A 17,241-nucleotide genomic window follows, 5' to 3' on the forward strand; every position below is an offset into this window, starting at 1 on the left:
TCTATCTATCAGTCTGCCGTTTATCTATTCACCATTTTTTCTTTATCGACTTATATCTATTAGCCACCCTATGTATGTATCTATTAAGCCTGCACCATTATCTATCACCCCCATATATCATTCAACTATCTATCACTTTCCTACTTATCTATCAGTCAGTCAATGTCTATCATCAGTGAACCCAACTATATATCACCCCGTCTATGTATCTATCGATCGCTCTATTTATCTATCAAGGGCGTCGCTGGATGTGTGAGCTGTTATTTTCTCCTCCTCCTCCCTCTCTCTTTCTCTTTCGTTTTTTCTTCCCTTATTTTTTTTTTTCTCCGTCCCGGCGGCGTGTGTGTCACCTCCATGATGGACGGGCGGGCTGAGGCCACCTGCGTCACGGCCCTACACACACACACACACACACACACACACACACACACACACACACACACACACACACACCATGTAGTTCACCTTTTTGCTCTTAGTTTTCTCCTCTACTTTTTTTTTCCTTGTCCATTTGCTATATTCATTACTTTTGTCTGCGTTCTCTCTCTCTCTCTCTCTCTCTCTCTCACAACACACAAACGCATAGGTTCCCCTCTCCATAAACTTTCACCACCTCTCCTGATCTTCCCCTCCTCCTCGTCCTCCTCCTCCTCCTCCTCCTCCTCCTCCTGACACCTCCCCCTTCACCCATAACTCTCTTCCAACAGGTCCAAATCATCTGTCTCTTTTGTGATAATATTTTGGTTTAGCGGGAATCATTTTCGTCAGGTGGTGGTGGTGGTGGTGGTGGTGGTAGTGATGATTTTGGTGTTACTGGTGGTGGTGATGATAGTAGTGATGTTGGTGGTGATAGTGAGAGGGCGTTGCGGGGGGGGGGGGGGGATAAGTAAAGGAAGGAAGGTGTAGTGGTGGGAACGGGAAGGATAGTAGTGGTGGTGGTGGTGGTGGTGGTGGTGGTGGAGGTGGTGGTGGTGGTGGATAGGTTTACTGTCTCGCGTTAGAGGGGAATGGAAAATGGATGAGTGTTGTTTCGCAGTCCAGGAAGGGTGGAGAGAGAGAGAGAGAGAGAGAGAGAGAGAGAGAGAGAGAGAGAGAGAGAGAGAGAGAGAGAGAGAGAGAGAGAGAGAGAGAGAGAGAGAGAGAGAGAATGGTAGAGTAGGATAGAATAGTGTAGGGAAGAGAAGGAAATGGAAGAGGAGGGAAAGGAAGGAAGGGGAAGAGAAGGAAAGGGAAGAGAAGGGAAAGGAAGGAAAGGGAAGAGAAGGAAAGATAAGAGAAGGGAAAGGAAGAGAAGGGAAAGGAAGGAAAGGGAAGAGAAGGGAAAGGAAGGAAAGGGAAGGTGGAGAGGGGAAAAGAAAGAAGGGAGAGAGGGGAAAGGTAAATAAGGGAAGGTAAGGAAAGAAATGGAATAGAAGGGAAAAATGTAAAAAAAGAATAAGATGGGAGTAAAGCGTAGAAAGAAATCAACGGAGGAAAGAAGAAGGACTAGGAGAGGATTGGCGGAAAATTGAATGACGGGAGAGAAAGAAAAAGAAAAGTTAAAAGACAAGGAGTGGAAAAAAGGAAATGGAAAAAAGCGAAGGTGGAGGAAAAGGAAATGGAAAAAGCGAGTATTGGAGGACAAGGAAATGAGAAAGACCAGGGAAAGGAAATAAAAAAGGAAAAGAGGAAAATAATTGAAGGCAGGGATGACGAGTGAGGGAAGGGAGTAAGGAGTAGAGATAAAGGGTAAAGGAATGGATGGGGTAGAGAAGAAAGGGAATGGGAGAGAAAGGTGGTGGAATATGTGAAGTGAAAGAGTAGGGAGGGGAAAGGTACAGAGGAAGGGATGGAGTCGACCAAGGGAAGGAAAGGGAAAGGAAGGGAAGCGAAGGGAAGGGAAGGGAAGGGGAGAGAAGGGTGGCGAATAAGTAAAGCGAAGGAGCAGGAAGGAAAGATAAGAGGGGAAGGGAACGGAGGAAAGGATGGAGGCGATATAGGAGTTAAGGGAAGGAAAGGGAAAGGAAGGGAAGGAAAGAGAAGAGCAGGGGACGTAGGAAGATATGGAGTCAAAAGGGAAGGGGAGGTGAAAGGGAAGGGAAGGGAACGGAGCGGGGGAAGAGATGGAGTCAAGAGTGGAAGGAAAGGAAGGGAGGGAACACAACCAGGAGCGTGCACGGGAAAGGAAATGGGGTAGAAATTGATAAAGTGTCGCGTTGTGTTTGTCGTGATGTGTCATGCCTTCTCTTTAGACTAGGGGGGGTGGGGGGAGGGAGAAGGGGAGTAGTAAAAATTGAGAAGGGAAAGAGGAAAAGAAGAGGAGGAGGAGGAGGGTGGGGTAAGGGACGAAAGGAGACATTAAACAGAAAAGGCAAGAAGCGAAATACTAAAACAGAAGGGAGGAGAAGAGAAAGGGAAAAGGAGGAACAGGGAAAGGGGGAAGGAAAACGAGGAAAGGGGGCGTACAATATATAGGGTAAAGAGGAAAATGATTGATAAAAGGGAGAAGGGGGAAAAGGATAGAGGAAATAGAAATAAAGAAGGAGAAAATAAAGAACGGGAACACGAAACAGGGGGAATAGATTGTGGTAAGGAGACAAAAAAGAGGGAAGAAAAGGAAAAGGGAATATGATAGAGAAAAGGCATATAGAATCAAATAAAAAGGTTAACGAGAGCAGGAAACGAGGGAATAGATAGGATAAGGAGGGAAACGGTAAAGAAAAGGGAAAAGGGAATAGGATAAAAATGGAAAACAAACAGAAAAGCAAGCAAAAAAAAAAAAGAAAAAAGGATCGGGAACATGAAACGGGAGCAGGTAAGGCCGGGGAAGGGGAGGCTGATGGTCGATGGGCGAGTTGATTTCTGCTCCTCCCTTTTTTTCTTTTTTATGTGGACGAGTCTCTATGGGAGGACGAGGGGATTTAGTGGCTCAGCTTTCCATGGGAGGGAGAGAGGGAGCAAGGGAGAGGGACTGAATGAGCTGACCGGACTGTTGGAACGAGAATAGACAGGGAGAGGCAGGCGAGGCAACAGGCGGAGAGCTCACCAAGGGAAGGGTGGAGCGAGGACAGATGAAGCCAATATACCTAAGTCCACGCTTATGATATGCCATTTTCTGTAGTCATTTACCTTTCCCCGTTTTCGTTATGAGCGGGAGAGAGAAGGGGAGACTTAAACATATTTCAGAATACATATACGTTCGGACTCTCGCACACGCACGCACACACACACACACACACACACACACACATCACCCCTCCCCGGCACATATTGCATCTGTTTTCCCGGCGTCCGTCTCGTAATTGTTTATTTTTTTGGCGAATTCTCTCGATTTTCTCTCTCTGTTCGCTTTGGTTTTGGGGGGAAACTTGATGTCCATTCTTTCTCTCTCTCTTTTTTTTCATATTTTTCAATGGTCTATGCAAACCAACCGAATCCAAACGGGAAAAATAAAACAAACGAAAAACAAACACGGTGCAATTTGTTCTTTGGATGCAAATCTTTGTGTGTGTGTGTGTGTGTGTGTGTGTGTGTGTGTGTGTGTGTGTGTGTGTGTGTGTGTGTGTGTGTGTGTGTGTGTGTGTGTTTTTTATACTTTTTCGTTTTCAAACAAGGCAGATTTTTTAATTGTCAGACTGATTGAGAGAGAGAGAGAGAGAGAGAGAGAGAGAGAGAGAGAGAGAGAGAGAGAGAGAGAGTTTTCCTGTGACCTGTGTTTATTTTTCATTATGGTCGTTCTTGGCACCTCGGAGACGGCTTGTGTTTGCCTTCCATTTGCATTAAAGTTAAGATGATGAGCGAGATGGAGGAAGTAAGGAAGGAGTCTCTCTCTCTCTCTCTCTCTCTCTCTCTCTCTCAAGATCAAGTAAAAGTTATACATTCGCTCCTTACGCCTTAAGCCAAATTAGTCCTGTTGGTAAGCCTGGCCGCCCCGATACCAGGACTAACAACCCGCCTCTAATGGATGGGAACGCTCGCCTTGATCTGGGGTTATCGCTCCCATCAACACTTATTTATCGGCTTTGTGGCAAGGAGTGTGAAGGATTGCCGGGGAAAATATCGCCTTCACTAATTGGCTGGCCTGTGTTGACGCGCCATCGCGGAGGGAAAAAAATAACCAGTCCAATCACGATCCATCATGCGGTGTCGGCGGTGACGTCATCCATCACGCGGCCAGTCCGGAGAAAGATTAGGCGTGACGTAATGGATTTTGACGCGGATTTCAGGCTTGTCTAATATCGATAAGTGATGGTTGTTTTAGTCAATATACGACGAGGGCCGCCATCACTTATACGCCACTCTCGCCCCTTCCCAACCTCTCGCCTCGCTCATAATATATTAAAAATTTCACCGCTATATTTTTGCTCCGGGTGAAAACTGACATTATTGGAAACTTTTACGCTGCAACCCCCGGCAACCACTCGTGCTGTTGTTGTTGTTGTTGTTGTTGCTCTTGTTGTTGTCAGATGATGATGACGTTGGTGTTAATATGAAATTCTGAGAGCAGTATCGCTAATATTGCCTCTCGTCCCTCTCCCCTCCAGATTCAGCCGCTGGCGGGCCCGCTGGAGGGCGGCACGCTGGTCACCATTGAGGGCAGTAACCTGGGCCTGCGGGAGGAGGACGTGCAGGGCAACATATTCATCGGGGACGTGCCGTGTGAGGTGCACGAGTACCACGTGTCCGTCAAGATCACGTGCCGCACGGGTCCGGCACCCACGCCCACCTCCACCACGCAGGACCTGCACTTCCCGCTGCGGGTCACCACGCCCGCCGGCACCACGAGCTCCACCGTCAAGTTTTCCTACACCGTAAGTATCCCAAACACACTCTCTCTCTCTCTCTCACAACTGTAACGTGCTCTGCCCCAGCAGCACCACATCTATCCTATGGCTCACGCCCTGTTCCTTCCGTCCCTCAGAACGTGAGCGTGACGGGCGTGTGGCCGACGCGCGGGCCGGTGTCGGGCGGCACTGTGCTCTCCATCAGCGGTCGCTTCCTCAACGTTGGCTCCCACGTGGCGGCGATGCTCGACGACCTGCCGTGCATCGTCAACAAGACGCAGTCGTCGTCGCACCGTCTGGTGTGCGTCACATCGCGGGCGTCGGGGGAGGGCGGCAAGGACGGCGAGGCGCTGCCGGCGACGGTGCGGACACTTACGGTGACGGTGGATGGCGCGCGCCGCACCCTCGCCTCGCCCTTCGTCTACACGCCCGACCCTAAAGTCCTGGAACTAAAGCCTCGCCACAGTCCCTGGAGTGGCGGCCGCCTCCTGACGGTGCACGGCACTCAGCTGGACGCCATCCAGTCGCCGCGCATCACCGTCCTGCTGCACGACCGTGTCCTCAACTCGTCCATGTGTCGTGTGCTCAGCCACGATCAGATGGAGTGTCCCTCGCCGCCCGTCAACCGCGCCGTGCTACTCGCCATGCTACGGGAGCGTCGCGGCGCCCCAGAGACCGCTCCAGAACCCAGGGCGCAGGCCAGGACCTCCCACAAAGTGTCTAGGTAAGCACACGCCGCAGACAAGATAAACAAACTTCATTCTACCTCAGCCACAGCCGTAAAGAGGCACCCACTTGAAGCACATACCCTCCCAGCGGTCAGCGTTCCCATTCCTTTCCCCTCACCCTTCCCTCCCTCTTCCCTTCAGGTCTCCGCGGCAGAACTTCGGCAACTCCATCACCCTGGACGTGGGTTTCATCATGGACAACGTGGCCTCCGTCAGGAACCTCCGCCACGTGCTGTCCTCGGGGGCTCGCTCGCTCATCTACGTCCTGGACCCCGAGTATCGCAGGTTCCCCAACGACATCAAGCTGTACAAGGGCGACACGCTGGTCATTGAGGTGAGTCGCGGCAACGAGGCGACGCTCACACCACCAACGCCACTACACCCCCCCCACCCCACCCCTCTCACCACTCTTCCTACGCTATACGATATCCCATCACAGAGATCACCACCACCACCACCACCACCGCCGCCATAACACCAACCGTCCCCATCACTACTCAAAAAATGCCACCACCACAACGACCCCGCCAGACATAACCGTCACTAACATCCCTCAACGACAACAATCAGCTCTCCCCACAACACCCCGCCCCTCCACCCCATCACCCTACACATGCCACTAACTCCCCCTATAATAATAAATTGCCATACTCCCCCGCTGCATCAAAACCATCTCCCTCAGTAATATCACTCTCCCAGGTGCCCCCCCTCCCCTACCCGACGCTGTTACTCCCTCCCCCCTGACAACCCCACAAGCACCCCCACCATAGTGATAGTAATTAAACCAATCACCATCATCCCCTTCCTTGTTTAGTTTCTGTGGCTAAAACCTGAAAAAGAACGGAAATTTAACCTCAACAAACCTCCGATAAAAGTCTTAGCCATCATCCAACCATATTTCACCATTAGGCTCGTATATAAAGCACCAGAAAGACATCAGTACCTACCCTAAAGAATTCTCCATCACGAAATCTCTCTTCCACCACCTCTGTCATGCAACTGATAAAACCCGGGAAGATATTAGGATTAAATCTTGAATAGTTTCTATCATCACAAAATCACCTTCGCCACTTGATCTCTCCTTCGCTATCCTTCTCATGCCTAAAACACTGATTTAACCCGGGAAAAAAAAATGTAATCGAACTTTGAACAGCTGCCTCCTTCACTCAAACTGTCCTTCACCATCTCACCATCTTCACGCCTAGAACATTGATACAACCCGGGGAAGACCTTAGAATCAAACCTTGAGCAGCTTCCTCCATCACTTAAGGGGCAAATTTTCCGTGGATTTTCACTCAAACCACGATTTCCGCTAGCGTGGTTCTCATTTGTTTCTTGTTATTGCTGATGATGGTGAGTAATACCGCCGTCCTTCAAGGAACTCTACCTCTAGCTTTGGAAGATCGTGGACACGTCAGAAAACCACGGAAATATGAGAACCACGCCAGCGGAAATCGTGGTTTGACTGAAGATCCACGGAAAATTTGCCCAGTGTAATAGCCCCTTTAACCTCTCCTTCACCACCTCTTTCAGGGCGAGAACCTCAACCTGGCGAGTGACGAGTCGGACGTGAACGTGACCATCGGGACCAAGCAATGCAACGTCACCTCGCTGGCCCTGACGCAGCTGGTGTGCACGCCGCCCGAGCTGCAGCCGCCGCCCTCCGACGAGCTGGGGCGCTCCACCGATGTTGACCTGCCGCTGGTGGTGGTCAGGATGGGACAGAACCTCAGATTCCCTATCGGCTACCTCCGTTACGAGATGATCAAGGTGTGAACTCTCTCTCTCTCTCTCTCTGTCTGTCTGTCTGTCTGCCTGCCTGTCCCTCTGTCTTTGTCCTCCCTCAAGTTAAGGACTCGTTAGGCGTCGACGCTCTGGCCTGATGGTGTTTTAATTGAATTCCGTCGCGGCAGTTTCTTCTTCAGTTCCTGTCCTCACCCCATCACCCCCCCCCCCTTCCCTTTTCCTCCTCATCCTCCGCCCTCTCTCCCTCTCTCTCTTGCCTCCTCCTCTTCTTCCTCCTCCTCCTCTAACTCCTTCTTCTCCTTCTCAGTTCAGTTCAGTTGAAGGTCGAAGAGATAGCCTTTGCAACGGCCTCCCTTTTGCTTACTCTTGTCTGTTCTTGGGTGGTTGTAGTCCGCTGCTTTTCCATTTTTTTCGAGGACTCAAACAAAACCCGTTTCGCTTCTTCTTTGTCAATGTGGTCTTCAAGTAGCAGTTCAGCAGTCCAGTTTTCTTTGTAAGGTTGCTGGCACAGAGCTTGTTTATCTTATGTCACCTTATTATATGTTCCAAACTTTCATAAACCTCACTGCACCCTATGTTGTTAATGGCTTCCAAATACTTTATTTCTTTTACAACGTTAACTCCTTCTATCTCACTTGGTTTTTCTTTTATGTTAAAGATTAGGACGTTACACTTAGCTAGATTTATTTTCAGGGCATACTCCTGCCCTATGGTGGTGATGTGTCCTATGCACTGTTTAGCATCATTGTGACAGACTCAGCATGTCGTCTGCATAAAATAAAGTGTTCATTGTGAAGTCCTCGTCTTTAAACCCTGTACAGAGTACACTGAGGTTTATCATTACCTGCACTTATTTCTTTAGGGCGTTGTATGCCTCCAGCAGCTGTTATTTGATCACTGTATTGTATTCTCTCTTTTTTTTCTCTATTTAGCTCCCTTCCCTTTTTTATTTCACTTCTAATGTCCTTAGTCATCCACACTTGTTGCTTGATTTTGTCGGTATCAATGGTTTTTACTCTTAACTGTCTTTTCAATGTCTGGTTGTCAGTTTCTAGGATAATTTTATCCATTTCTACAATGTCATTCACAGAGCTGTCTTTTAATTGATTTTCTAGGGCATTTATAATATATGACTGCGTTGTGGGGTCAATTTTAAAATAGTCCCTGGTCTTCCATTTACTTTGGTTGAAAAGACTGCCAGTATTAGTTTTCACTGAAAACTTTGGTATCTCCTTTTAGTTCTAATTTGCAAAGTTACCCTGATGAGTGACTTAGTCCAGCAACACCGCGGGCAGGCACTGGGCGCCCCTCGGAGCTAAGCAGGTGATTCATCTTATTTGCTTTGTTAACCCGACGCCCACAATGAAAATGACACAGCATGACACAGACGCGCGTGCCAAGTATGACGCTGAATATAACGAAACAGCATACACGAAAACTGACACATGCCCGCTCATATACACAGAGAATGACACAGAAGTACATTAAGCGTGGACGGAACAACACAGCACAAGCATGAAAAGAAACCGAAGCATGCAACACAGAACAGACGAAGAGCTGCGTGAACGGAACATGACGCAAGCAGAATGCACAACACATATCTCGGGCTTAACTAACACACAAGCAGCGGCAGCATGACTCGCGGAAGTTAGTGCAAAGGTTAATTCATGTTGACAAAGCTAATGCAAAGTTTCAGACTCGGCGGTACACAAAAGTTACAACGCGCTCACCACTTCGCAATACGTAATATGAGGCTCAGTCTAGGACGCTACAAAAACGATGAGTCGGGATGTTTTAAGGTGCGGTATGGGTGTGAGACCAAATCGAATCGAGTGTGGAGCGGCGGAAGATAATTATAAACCCTAGTATGGCCAACCCTCCACCCGAATTTGACCTCTCTTTTGGCCTCTCGCTCTTGTTTTCTATTGTTGGTGCAGCGTTTAGCGGGAGGGGGGGGGGGGGTTCTGTTTTTTTTCTTCTTTGCCCTTGACCTGCCTCCCTTGCTGTAAAAAAATTATCTAGACGCCCTTCGAGGTATTAACTGAACCATTGTGACGAGTATAGCCAAGCGGAATTAATGAATGCATAGATCGTACGAAGAAAACAACAGTATCGAGTCGTTTATAAGAGGAATCCAGCACCAGGAGAGTACCGAGACACCTCTCCACCCGAAACTGACCTCTCTTTTGTCCAATCATCTATACTTTCTTATACAGGAGCAGTGATCACCGGGCTTTTTTTTCCTCTTTTAGTTTTCCCTTTGAGCTGCTTCCCTTACTGTAAAATAAAAAATAAAAATAAATAGACGCGCTTCGAGGTATTAACCGAACGCATGTGACGAGCATAGACAAGCGAAATCAACACATACACGAATCCCATGAAGAAAACAACAATACCGAGTCATTTATAAGAGGAATCCAACACCAGCATCAGCACCTTTTCATCTCCTCCTCTTCCTCTCTTCCCCCACAGGAGTACCAGTTCCCCCCTGAGGCGATCGGTGGCATGGCTGCGGGGGGCCTGTTCCTGGTGCTGGTGTCCATGGTGATCCTGGTGGTGTACCGCAGGAAGAGCAACCAGGCGGAGCGCGAGTACAAGCGGATACAGATACAGATGGACACGCTGGAGTCTAATGTTCGCTCGGAGTGCAAGCAAGGTAAGGCTGAGAGGGGGTAATGGCGGGTGTTATGGCCTGGTAGTTCTGATGGCGGTTTGGAGTGTAGTATTAGTGGTTGTAGTAGTAGTAGTAGTGGTAGTAGTAGTAGTAGTAGTAGTAGCAATATAAGCACAGATATTATAGGGTGATTTAGACGCTTTGTGACATCCACTTGAAAGTAGACTGGATATGGAACTTCCTGACCACAACACCATCATTAAAAACCGTCAGGCCACATTTTTCATTGATTCTCTGCTCTGTTACGACGCCGCTGATGAATTATGCTTTGTTGATAATGGGCTAGGAGTTATAACGCATTAATTAAGCTGCACCATAGCAAAACAAGACCGCAAAGTTACCCAAAAAACATGAATAACGGTCAACCTAAATCGTACGGTAATCACACGGAGCTTTAAAAGTTTGATTGGGAAACTTTCTGAAGGGGTCCTCGGCAACACGCGGCACGAAAAAGAGAATGAGAAAGTAAGATGCTGAAGACAATACTATCATCTATTTCCCGTGTTCACCAATCATTCCTTTCCTTCCTCGTCGCCTGTAGTTTCAGCCTAATTAAAAAGGAGACGAATACTGCTCACAACGCAACTCTAATCGATGGAGGCCCGAGAACTGTTACCATTACTACTACCGTTAATGTATCTTACGAATTCTTAAGATTTTACGTTATAACGGGGACGAATTCTTACTCTGCATTCATCCATCATTTAACACAAGAGAGATAGGAAGCCACAAAAGGAAAGGGTGCGAATATAATGAAAACTTAAGCAGGAATAAAAGCTTCGCGCCGCTCCGAGGGAAGGAAAATGTCTCCTCGAGCTTATTAATTTTTAAAAGTTAGTGTTCATGGTTTATTTAGAACGTTCCTTGGTGCTCTCTCTCTCTCTCGCTCTCGCTTTCGCTCTCTCTCTCTCTCTCTCTCTCTCTCTCTCTCTCTCTCTCTCTCTCTCTCTCTCACTAACGCAGAACTGTGGAGATTTAACTCTTTTTACGGCTCCTCCTCCTCCTCCTCCTCCTCCTCCTCCTCCTCCTCCTTTTCTTCTTCGTCCTTCTTCTCTTCTTCCCCTCCCTTTCCTTCTGCTCGTCTTCGTCTTCCTCCTCCTCCTCCTCCTCCTTCGCCGCCTTGGTTGAATATGAATTTGATATTGTCTTTGCCGAGACGAAAAAAAATATTCCTCCGCTTTGCCTCGTGTGTGTGTGTGTGTGTGTGTGTGTGTAAGTAAGCTGTTGGTATACCTGATGGTGGTGGTGGTGACGTTGGTGGTGGTGGTGGTGGTGGTGGTGTTAGTAGGGTACGCCAGTGTGTGTGTGTGTGTGTGTGTGTGTGTGTGTGTGTGTGTGTGTGTGTGTGTGTGTGTACCGGCGTCGCGGGTCGTTAAGTTTTACAATGTGACACGATATAAATTTTCCTTTGAGTCGCGGTCTCAATAACTCGCCCTCGGAGCCCCGGCCTGACGCGCCCCGGGGAAAAATTCTGATCGGCAATAAGTCTCACCATGCGCAAGACTCTTGGGGGAGGGGAGGAGCGGGGGAGGGGGGGAGCAGGGGAAGGGGGGAGAGGGGGAGGACGTTATCGTAGAAGGTCGAGGGTGAGGGGCTAAAATGGGGCGATGTTTGAGGGGTATACGGGGCGAAGTTTGAGGGGTATAAAGGGGCGATGTTTGAGGTGTATAAGGGGGCGATGTTAGAGGGGTATAAGGGGCGAAGTTTGAGGGGTATAAGGGGGCGATGTTTCAGAGGTATAAGGGGGCGATGTTTGAGGGGTATATGGGGGGGATGTTTGAGGGGTATAAGGAGATGATGTTTGAGGGGTATAAGGGGGCGATGTTTGAGGGGAATAAGGGGGCGATGTTAGAGGGGTATAAGGGGGCGATGCTAGAGGGGTATAAGGGGGCGATGTTTGAGGGGAATAAGGGGGCGATGTTTGAGGGGTATAAGGGGGCGATGTTTTGGGTACAGTGATTTTGGGGTAACAAAAGATAACAGGAGTATGTGTATGAGTATGGGAGAATAAAAGAAATCGCTAAAGGGGAAAAGGATAAGGGAAACAGACAAAGTGGTAAAGTGAAAGGGTGAAGAGGGGGGGGGAGATGGAGGGAAAGGAGACATGGAGACGGCGCAGTGAGGTCAGGGAGGACGCTCAGATGGGGAGGTAGGTCATTAGGGACACGAGAATCAGTACCTAGGGATGACCAGGTGAGGGAGGGAGGGAGAGAGAAGAGGGGAGTAGCAGAGTAAGGGGCAGGTGCAGCAGGGTGGGGGTAAGGGGAGGGGGTGGAGGGGGTGAGGCAGGGGGGAGGCATCATTTAGTAAGCCCAGTTTCCGGAATTTCAATATCATTAATTTGCGAACGTTCCATTGTCGGGGCGACCTCGTCCACATTACCAATCAATCTCCAGGAATTATTCATCACATTTGCCGGAAAGTTTTGGTTCCCGACAAATTATTAAGTTCTGAATCCATTTGTGGGAAAGGGAGATGAGAGAGAGAGAGAGAGAGAGAGAGAGAGAGAGAGAGAGAGAGAGAGAGAGAGAGAGAGAGAGAGAGAGAGAGAGAGAGAGAGAGAGAGAGAGAGAGAGAGAGAGAGAGAGAGAGAGAGAGAGAGAAGAGATAAAACAAGGGAGAAAAGTGTGAAGTGAGTGGAGATGAAGAGATGAGTGAGAGAACAGGAGAGAAATAGAGGAGAGAGGAGAGAAGAAGAGAGGAAACGGTAGAGAAGAGAAGGGGAAACAGGATAGAGAAGCGTGAGGGGAGTTCGCGATGGGAGAAGTGGGTGGCTACACTGACTGGGGTGGTGAAGGGGTGAAGGGTGAGGCAGGTGGGTGGGTGAGTGGGTCGGTGGGTGGGTGGGTGGGTAGGATTATGTTAAAGGGGCGTGCGTGGCGTGTGAGGGCGCGGATGACGGTGATGGATGAAGTAGGTCGTGGAAAGTTTTGAGAAAACGACTCCAACGATAAAAAAAATAAAATCGGATTGAAAAATGTGAAAAAAAACGAGAAAGGGGAAAATATAAAGAAACTGAGGCTTGTGATAAGAGTACAGACGTAAGGAAAGGCGGAAAGGCGAAGTGACTGTCCTCTTAATAATCAAAACTATACAGGAAAGTCTTCATAAAGCGACTCCAACGATTAAAAAAAATAAAATCGGATTGAAAAATGTGAAAAAAAAACGAGAAAGGGGAAAATATAAAGAAACTCAGGCTTGTGATAAGAGTAGACGTAAGGAAAGGCGGAAAGGCGAAGTGACTGTCCTCTTAATAATCAAAACTATACAGGAAAGTCTTCATAAAGCGACGCCAAAGATAAAAATTAAAACCGGTTGAAGAAATGGAGAAAAACAACAAGAGAGAGAAAATATAATGATCGGTATTCTGAGGCGCTTCCAAACCTCACACAAACATCAAGTATTTCCAAGGCCCAAAAAGGAGATCAGTCAAGTTCTAATGAGTGTTTTTTTTAAGTCTCATGGTCCAGAAGAAGGGTTAAACTACCAGAAGGGTCATAAAACTACCCCCGGAAATGCCTAAAACTCCTATACGAAAGCCTTGTTATATAGGTGAGCGTGGGCGCCGAAATGTTTAAAAATAGGACCCCCAAAAAGTGAGGCCGGTGATCATAGTAAAGGTAAGGAAAGGTGGACGGAGGAGCGCAGTGACTGTCCTCTTTATGATCAAAACTATACAAACAGACTAAGCAGAGTAGGAATGAGGAGGAATGGGGCTGAAGGAATAGGAATGAGGTAAAAAAGGGGAGGTATCGGAGTCAGGTTGCCGTATTACTAAACATTTCGTCACCCAAGTTCACATATTTGACCTGGCTTTCGTAGGAGTTAGGGACATTTCCAGGAGTAGTTTTATGGCCCAGGTGGTAGTTTGACTCTTCTTCTGTGCCGTGAATCTAAAGAAACACTCATTAGAACACGATTGAACCCTTCTTTGACCTTTAGAAATAGCTGATGGGAGAACCGGAAGTGTCTTATAATACCGACGAGGGTCACATATAAGGGTGGAGGAGATAGGAGGGAGGAAGATGGCCCTAGCTTTGATATGGAAAGTTTTATTTACCTAAGCTCTCAAAACGCCCCTCCCCTTTCCCTCCTTCCGTCCTTAACTCTATGTCTTAGCGGCCCCTTCCTTCTCCCTCCACCCGTCCCTATTACCTGCCTCTTATTTGCTCTCCTTCTGCCTCCTCCCTTCGCGTAATGAACTGTACTCTCACCTCTTCCTCTTCCTCCTCTTCCTCTTCTTTCTCTCTACCTGTGTTTACCTCCCCTCGTCCTCGCATGCCTCCCCTCTCAACCCTTTCATCTACCTGTGCCTTCCCTCCACTTTCCTTCTTTCCTGTACCCACATTGCCCTCACTACTACTTACCTTCTACTTACGTTTGTTGCCTCTCCCTCTCCCTCCTCCTCCTCTTTTCTCCCTTCCTCCTCCTCTCTCTCAGTGCACTCACCACTCACTCTCTCTCTCTATTCCCGTATACTGCGACTCCTTACCTCTCCCCTCTTCTCTCCTCTCCCTCCCTTTCTCCTTACCTCCTCTACATCTCTCACTGCCTCGACTCACTCACTCTATCCCCGTATACTGCTTCCCCTCACTTGCCTCCTCTCGTCATCATCCTTCCTTCCCTCTTTGCGATAAGCTTTGTGGCTGAGGATTCCACTAAACCCGTAAGGTAGACCAAGACCAGGTGGTAAAGCAGGTGAGACAGGTAATAATCCAATACTTCAACGTCCCTGTGAGGTGGTCTGCTGGGTGTCATGCAGGCTTTAGGTACAGGCATACAGTCCTATCCGATGCACTAGTTTTGGGGGAGAGCCTTTGCAACGGGCCCCCTCATGTATACCTTTTAACTTTTACTCTCCTTTTCACTTTCATTTACAATTTTCACCTGGTCTATCTTTTCACTTTTACCTTCTTGGGTGTATTTTCCCTTTCACTTACTTCTAGTCTGACTTTTGACATCAGCTCCTGTTATACTCTGTGATGTGATATTTTAGTCACTGGAACCGCTTTTCTGCCCTGTGTCAAGGAGTATGGGATCAGTTCTTTCTATAGATCTTCTTGGAGACCGATAGGTGCGCCGGGGGTGGTAGCGACGGGGGGTGGGGGGGGAGAGGAGGGGGGGGGAGAAGTTCTGAGAATATACAACGAAGACGAGAGCTATTTCGAAGTGTAGCCTTACATGTGTCTAGTCTTTATGCCTCGCTTCTCCTTCTCTCTGTCCCCTCGATCACCAACCTTCGCTTCTCCCCTCCTCTCTCTCCTCTCATACTCTTTCTCCACCCCACGACCACTAACGCTCCACCTTCTCCCCTCGTCCACTAACCTTCCACTTTCTCCCCTCTTCCACATAATCTTGCATCTCCTTTCTCTTCTCCTCTCGTCCACTAACCCACCCCTCTCTCCCCTCTTCCACTAAACTTTGCATATCCCCTCTCTTTTTCCCTCTTCCACCTACCCTCGCCTCTCCCTCCCTTTTATCCCCTTTTCTGCTAACACTCCCCCTCTTCTTCTCCTTCTTTTCCTTCTTCTTCTTTCTCTTCCTTCCTCCCCTCGTCTGCTAACACTCTTCCTCTTCTTCTTCTCCTTCTTTTCCTTCTTCTCTCTCTCTTCCCTCCTCCCCTCGTCTGCTAACACTCCCCTCTTCTTCTTCTCCTTCTTTTCCTTCTTCTCTCTCTCTTCTCTCCTCCCCTCGTCTGCTAACACTCCCCTCTTCTTCTTCTCCTTCTTTTCCTTCTTCTCTCTCTCTTCTCTCCTCCCCTCGTCTGCTAACACTCCCCCTCTTCTTCTCCTTCTTTTCCTTCTTCTCTCTCTCTTCTCTCCTCCCCTCGTCTGCTAACATGCACTCTCCCTCTTCTTCTCCTTCTTTTCCTTCTTCTCTCTCTTCCCTCCTCCCCTCGTCCGCTAACCCCTCCCTCCCTCTCCCCCAGCCTTCGCGGAGCTGCAGACGGACATGACTGACCTGACGGCGGACCTGGAGTCGTCTGGCATCCCGACGCTGGACCACCGCACCTACGTGATGAAGGTGTTCTTCCCCGGCGTAGCGGACCACCCCATCCTGCACGACCCCAAGGTGAGTGTGTCCGTCTGTACCCCTCACCTTCACCCCACCCCACTACGACCCCTGAATCGACCCCTCACCCTGCCGACCTCTACACCATATCCAAATACAACCCCTGACCCTTACCCTGCCACGCCCCTCATCCTGACCTCACCACGATCCCCTCACCTTTACCCTGTTACGACCCCTTATTCTCACCCTGATACGACCCCTAACCCTGCCTTCTCCCCTTCCACAATACCTCTCCATTAGGCGTTCCCCCTTTTTCAACGCCATCCCTTCACTCCCCTTACAAACTTCTCCTCCCACACCACCCCTCCAAAACCCATCCTCTCCCCTTCACCGTCACCCCTTAACCTCCCCTCCACAAGCCCCCCTCCCCTCTTCACCGCCGTCCCCTCATCCCCCTTAACTCCTCCCATCGTTCACAAACCCTCACCTCTCCCCTCTCATATCACTTTATCCCCTGACCCTCACCTCTCTCCCCTCACCCCCGCCTCCCTCCCCACCACGACCCTTCACCCCGCCTTCCACACGACCCCTCTATAAGTCTTCCTCTTCCCTGCAGCCTCACCCCTCCACACTACAATACCCCTCCAAATGTAGCCCTTCCCCTTCCCCCTTCACTTCCTCTTCCCTTCACACACCCTAACTACCCCTTCCGAAGTCGCCCCCCCTCCCCCTCCACTCCCTCTTCCCTTCACTCTTCCTAACTCCCCCTTCCAAATTCGTACCCTCCCCTCCCTCTCCCCCTTCACTTCCCCTAACTACTCCTTATTAAGTAGCCCCCTCTCACCACCGCCCCCCTCTCCCCCCCTCAGATGCGGACCAATGGGTGTCGGCCCGGGATGGAGAGCGCCACGGTGCAGTTCGAGCAGCTTGTGGGCAACCGCTACTTCCTCCTGGCCTTGATAGAAACCCTCGAGGCGCAGAAGACCTTCAACATCAGAGATAAGTAAGTCGCCATTATCCTCTTGATACTCTTCCTCTTCCTCTTCTGTTTTGCTTTATTGTGTTACTTCCTCTTCCGCTTCTTCATTTCTCATCTATGCGTTCCTTTTCTCCTTATTCCTCTTCCCTTTCTATATATCTGCTTCTTTGTGGTGTCTCTTTCTCCTCCGTTTCTGTCCTCCTTTCTGCTTCTCTTACTTTCTTTATTAATTTCCCTCTTCATAGTAGTTCTTCCTCCTCCGTTTCTGCAGTCTTTATCCATGAATCTCTATCCTATTCGTTCATTCCTCCTCTTCCTCTTCTTTCTTCTGTCTCAATC

At 49.0% G+C, this 17,241-nt stretch overlaps 1 protein-coding gene across 3 annotated transcripts in view; it reads left to right on the forward strand.

Moving 5' to 3' along the window:
* The window catches only part of LOC126987108 (plexin-B-like), a 224,008-nt gene that overhangs the window by 186,323 nt on the left and 20,444 nt on the right, over positions 1 to 17,241 (forward strand). For all 3 annotated transcript variants that reach the window (XM_050843929.1, XM_050843982.1, XM_050843844.1), the window contains 7 exons: positions 4,524 to 4,790; positions 4,901 to 5,487; positions 5,633 to 5,825; positions 7,025 to 7,261; positions 9,710 to 9,893; positions 15,841 to 15,983; positions 16,793 to 16,926. In XM_050843929.1, the coding sequence (XP_050699886.1) occupies positions 4,524 to 4,790; positions 4,901 to 5,487; positions 5,633 to 5,825; positions 7,025 to 7,261; positions 9,710 to 9,893; positions 15,841 to 15,983; positions 16,793 to 16,926 (1,745 nt within the window). The remainder of the gene's footprint in view (positions 1 to 4,523; positions 4,791 to 4,900; positions 5,488 to 5,632; positions 5,826 to 7,024; positions 7,262 to 9,709; positions 9,894 to 15,840; positions 15,984 to 16,792; positions 16,927 to 17,241) is intronic.

The sequence above is a fragment of the Eriocheir sinensis genome, chromosome 1 (genome assembly GCF_024679095.1).
Source record: "Eriocheir sinensis breed Jianghai 21 chromosome 1, ASM2467909v1, whole genome shotgun sequence".
Lineage (NCBI taxonomy): Eukaryota > Metazoa > Arthropoda > Malacostraca > Decapoda > Varunidae > Eriocheir > Eriocheir sinensis.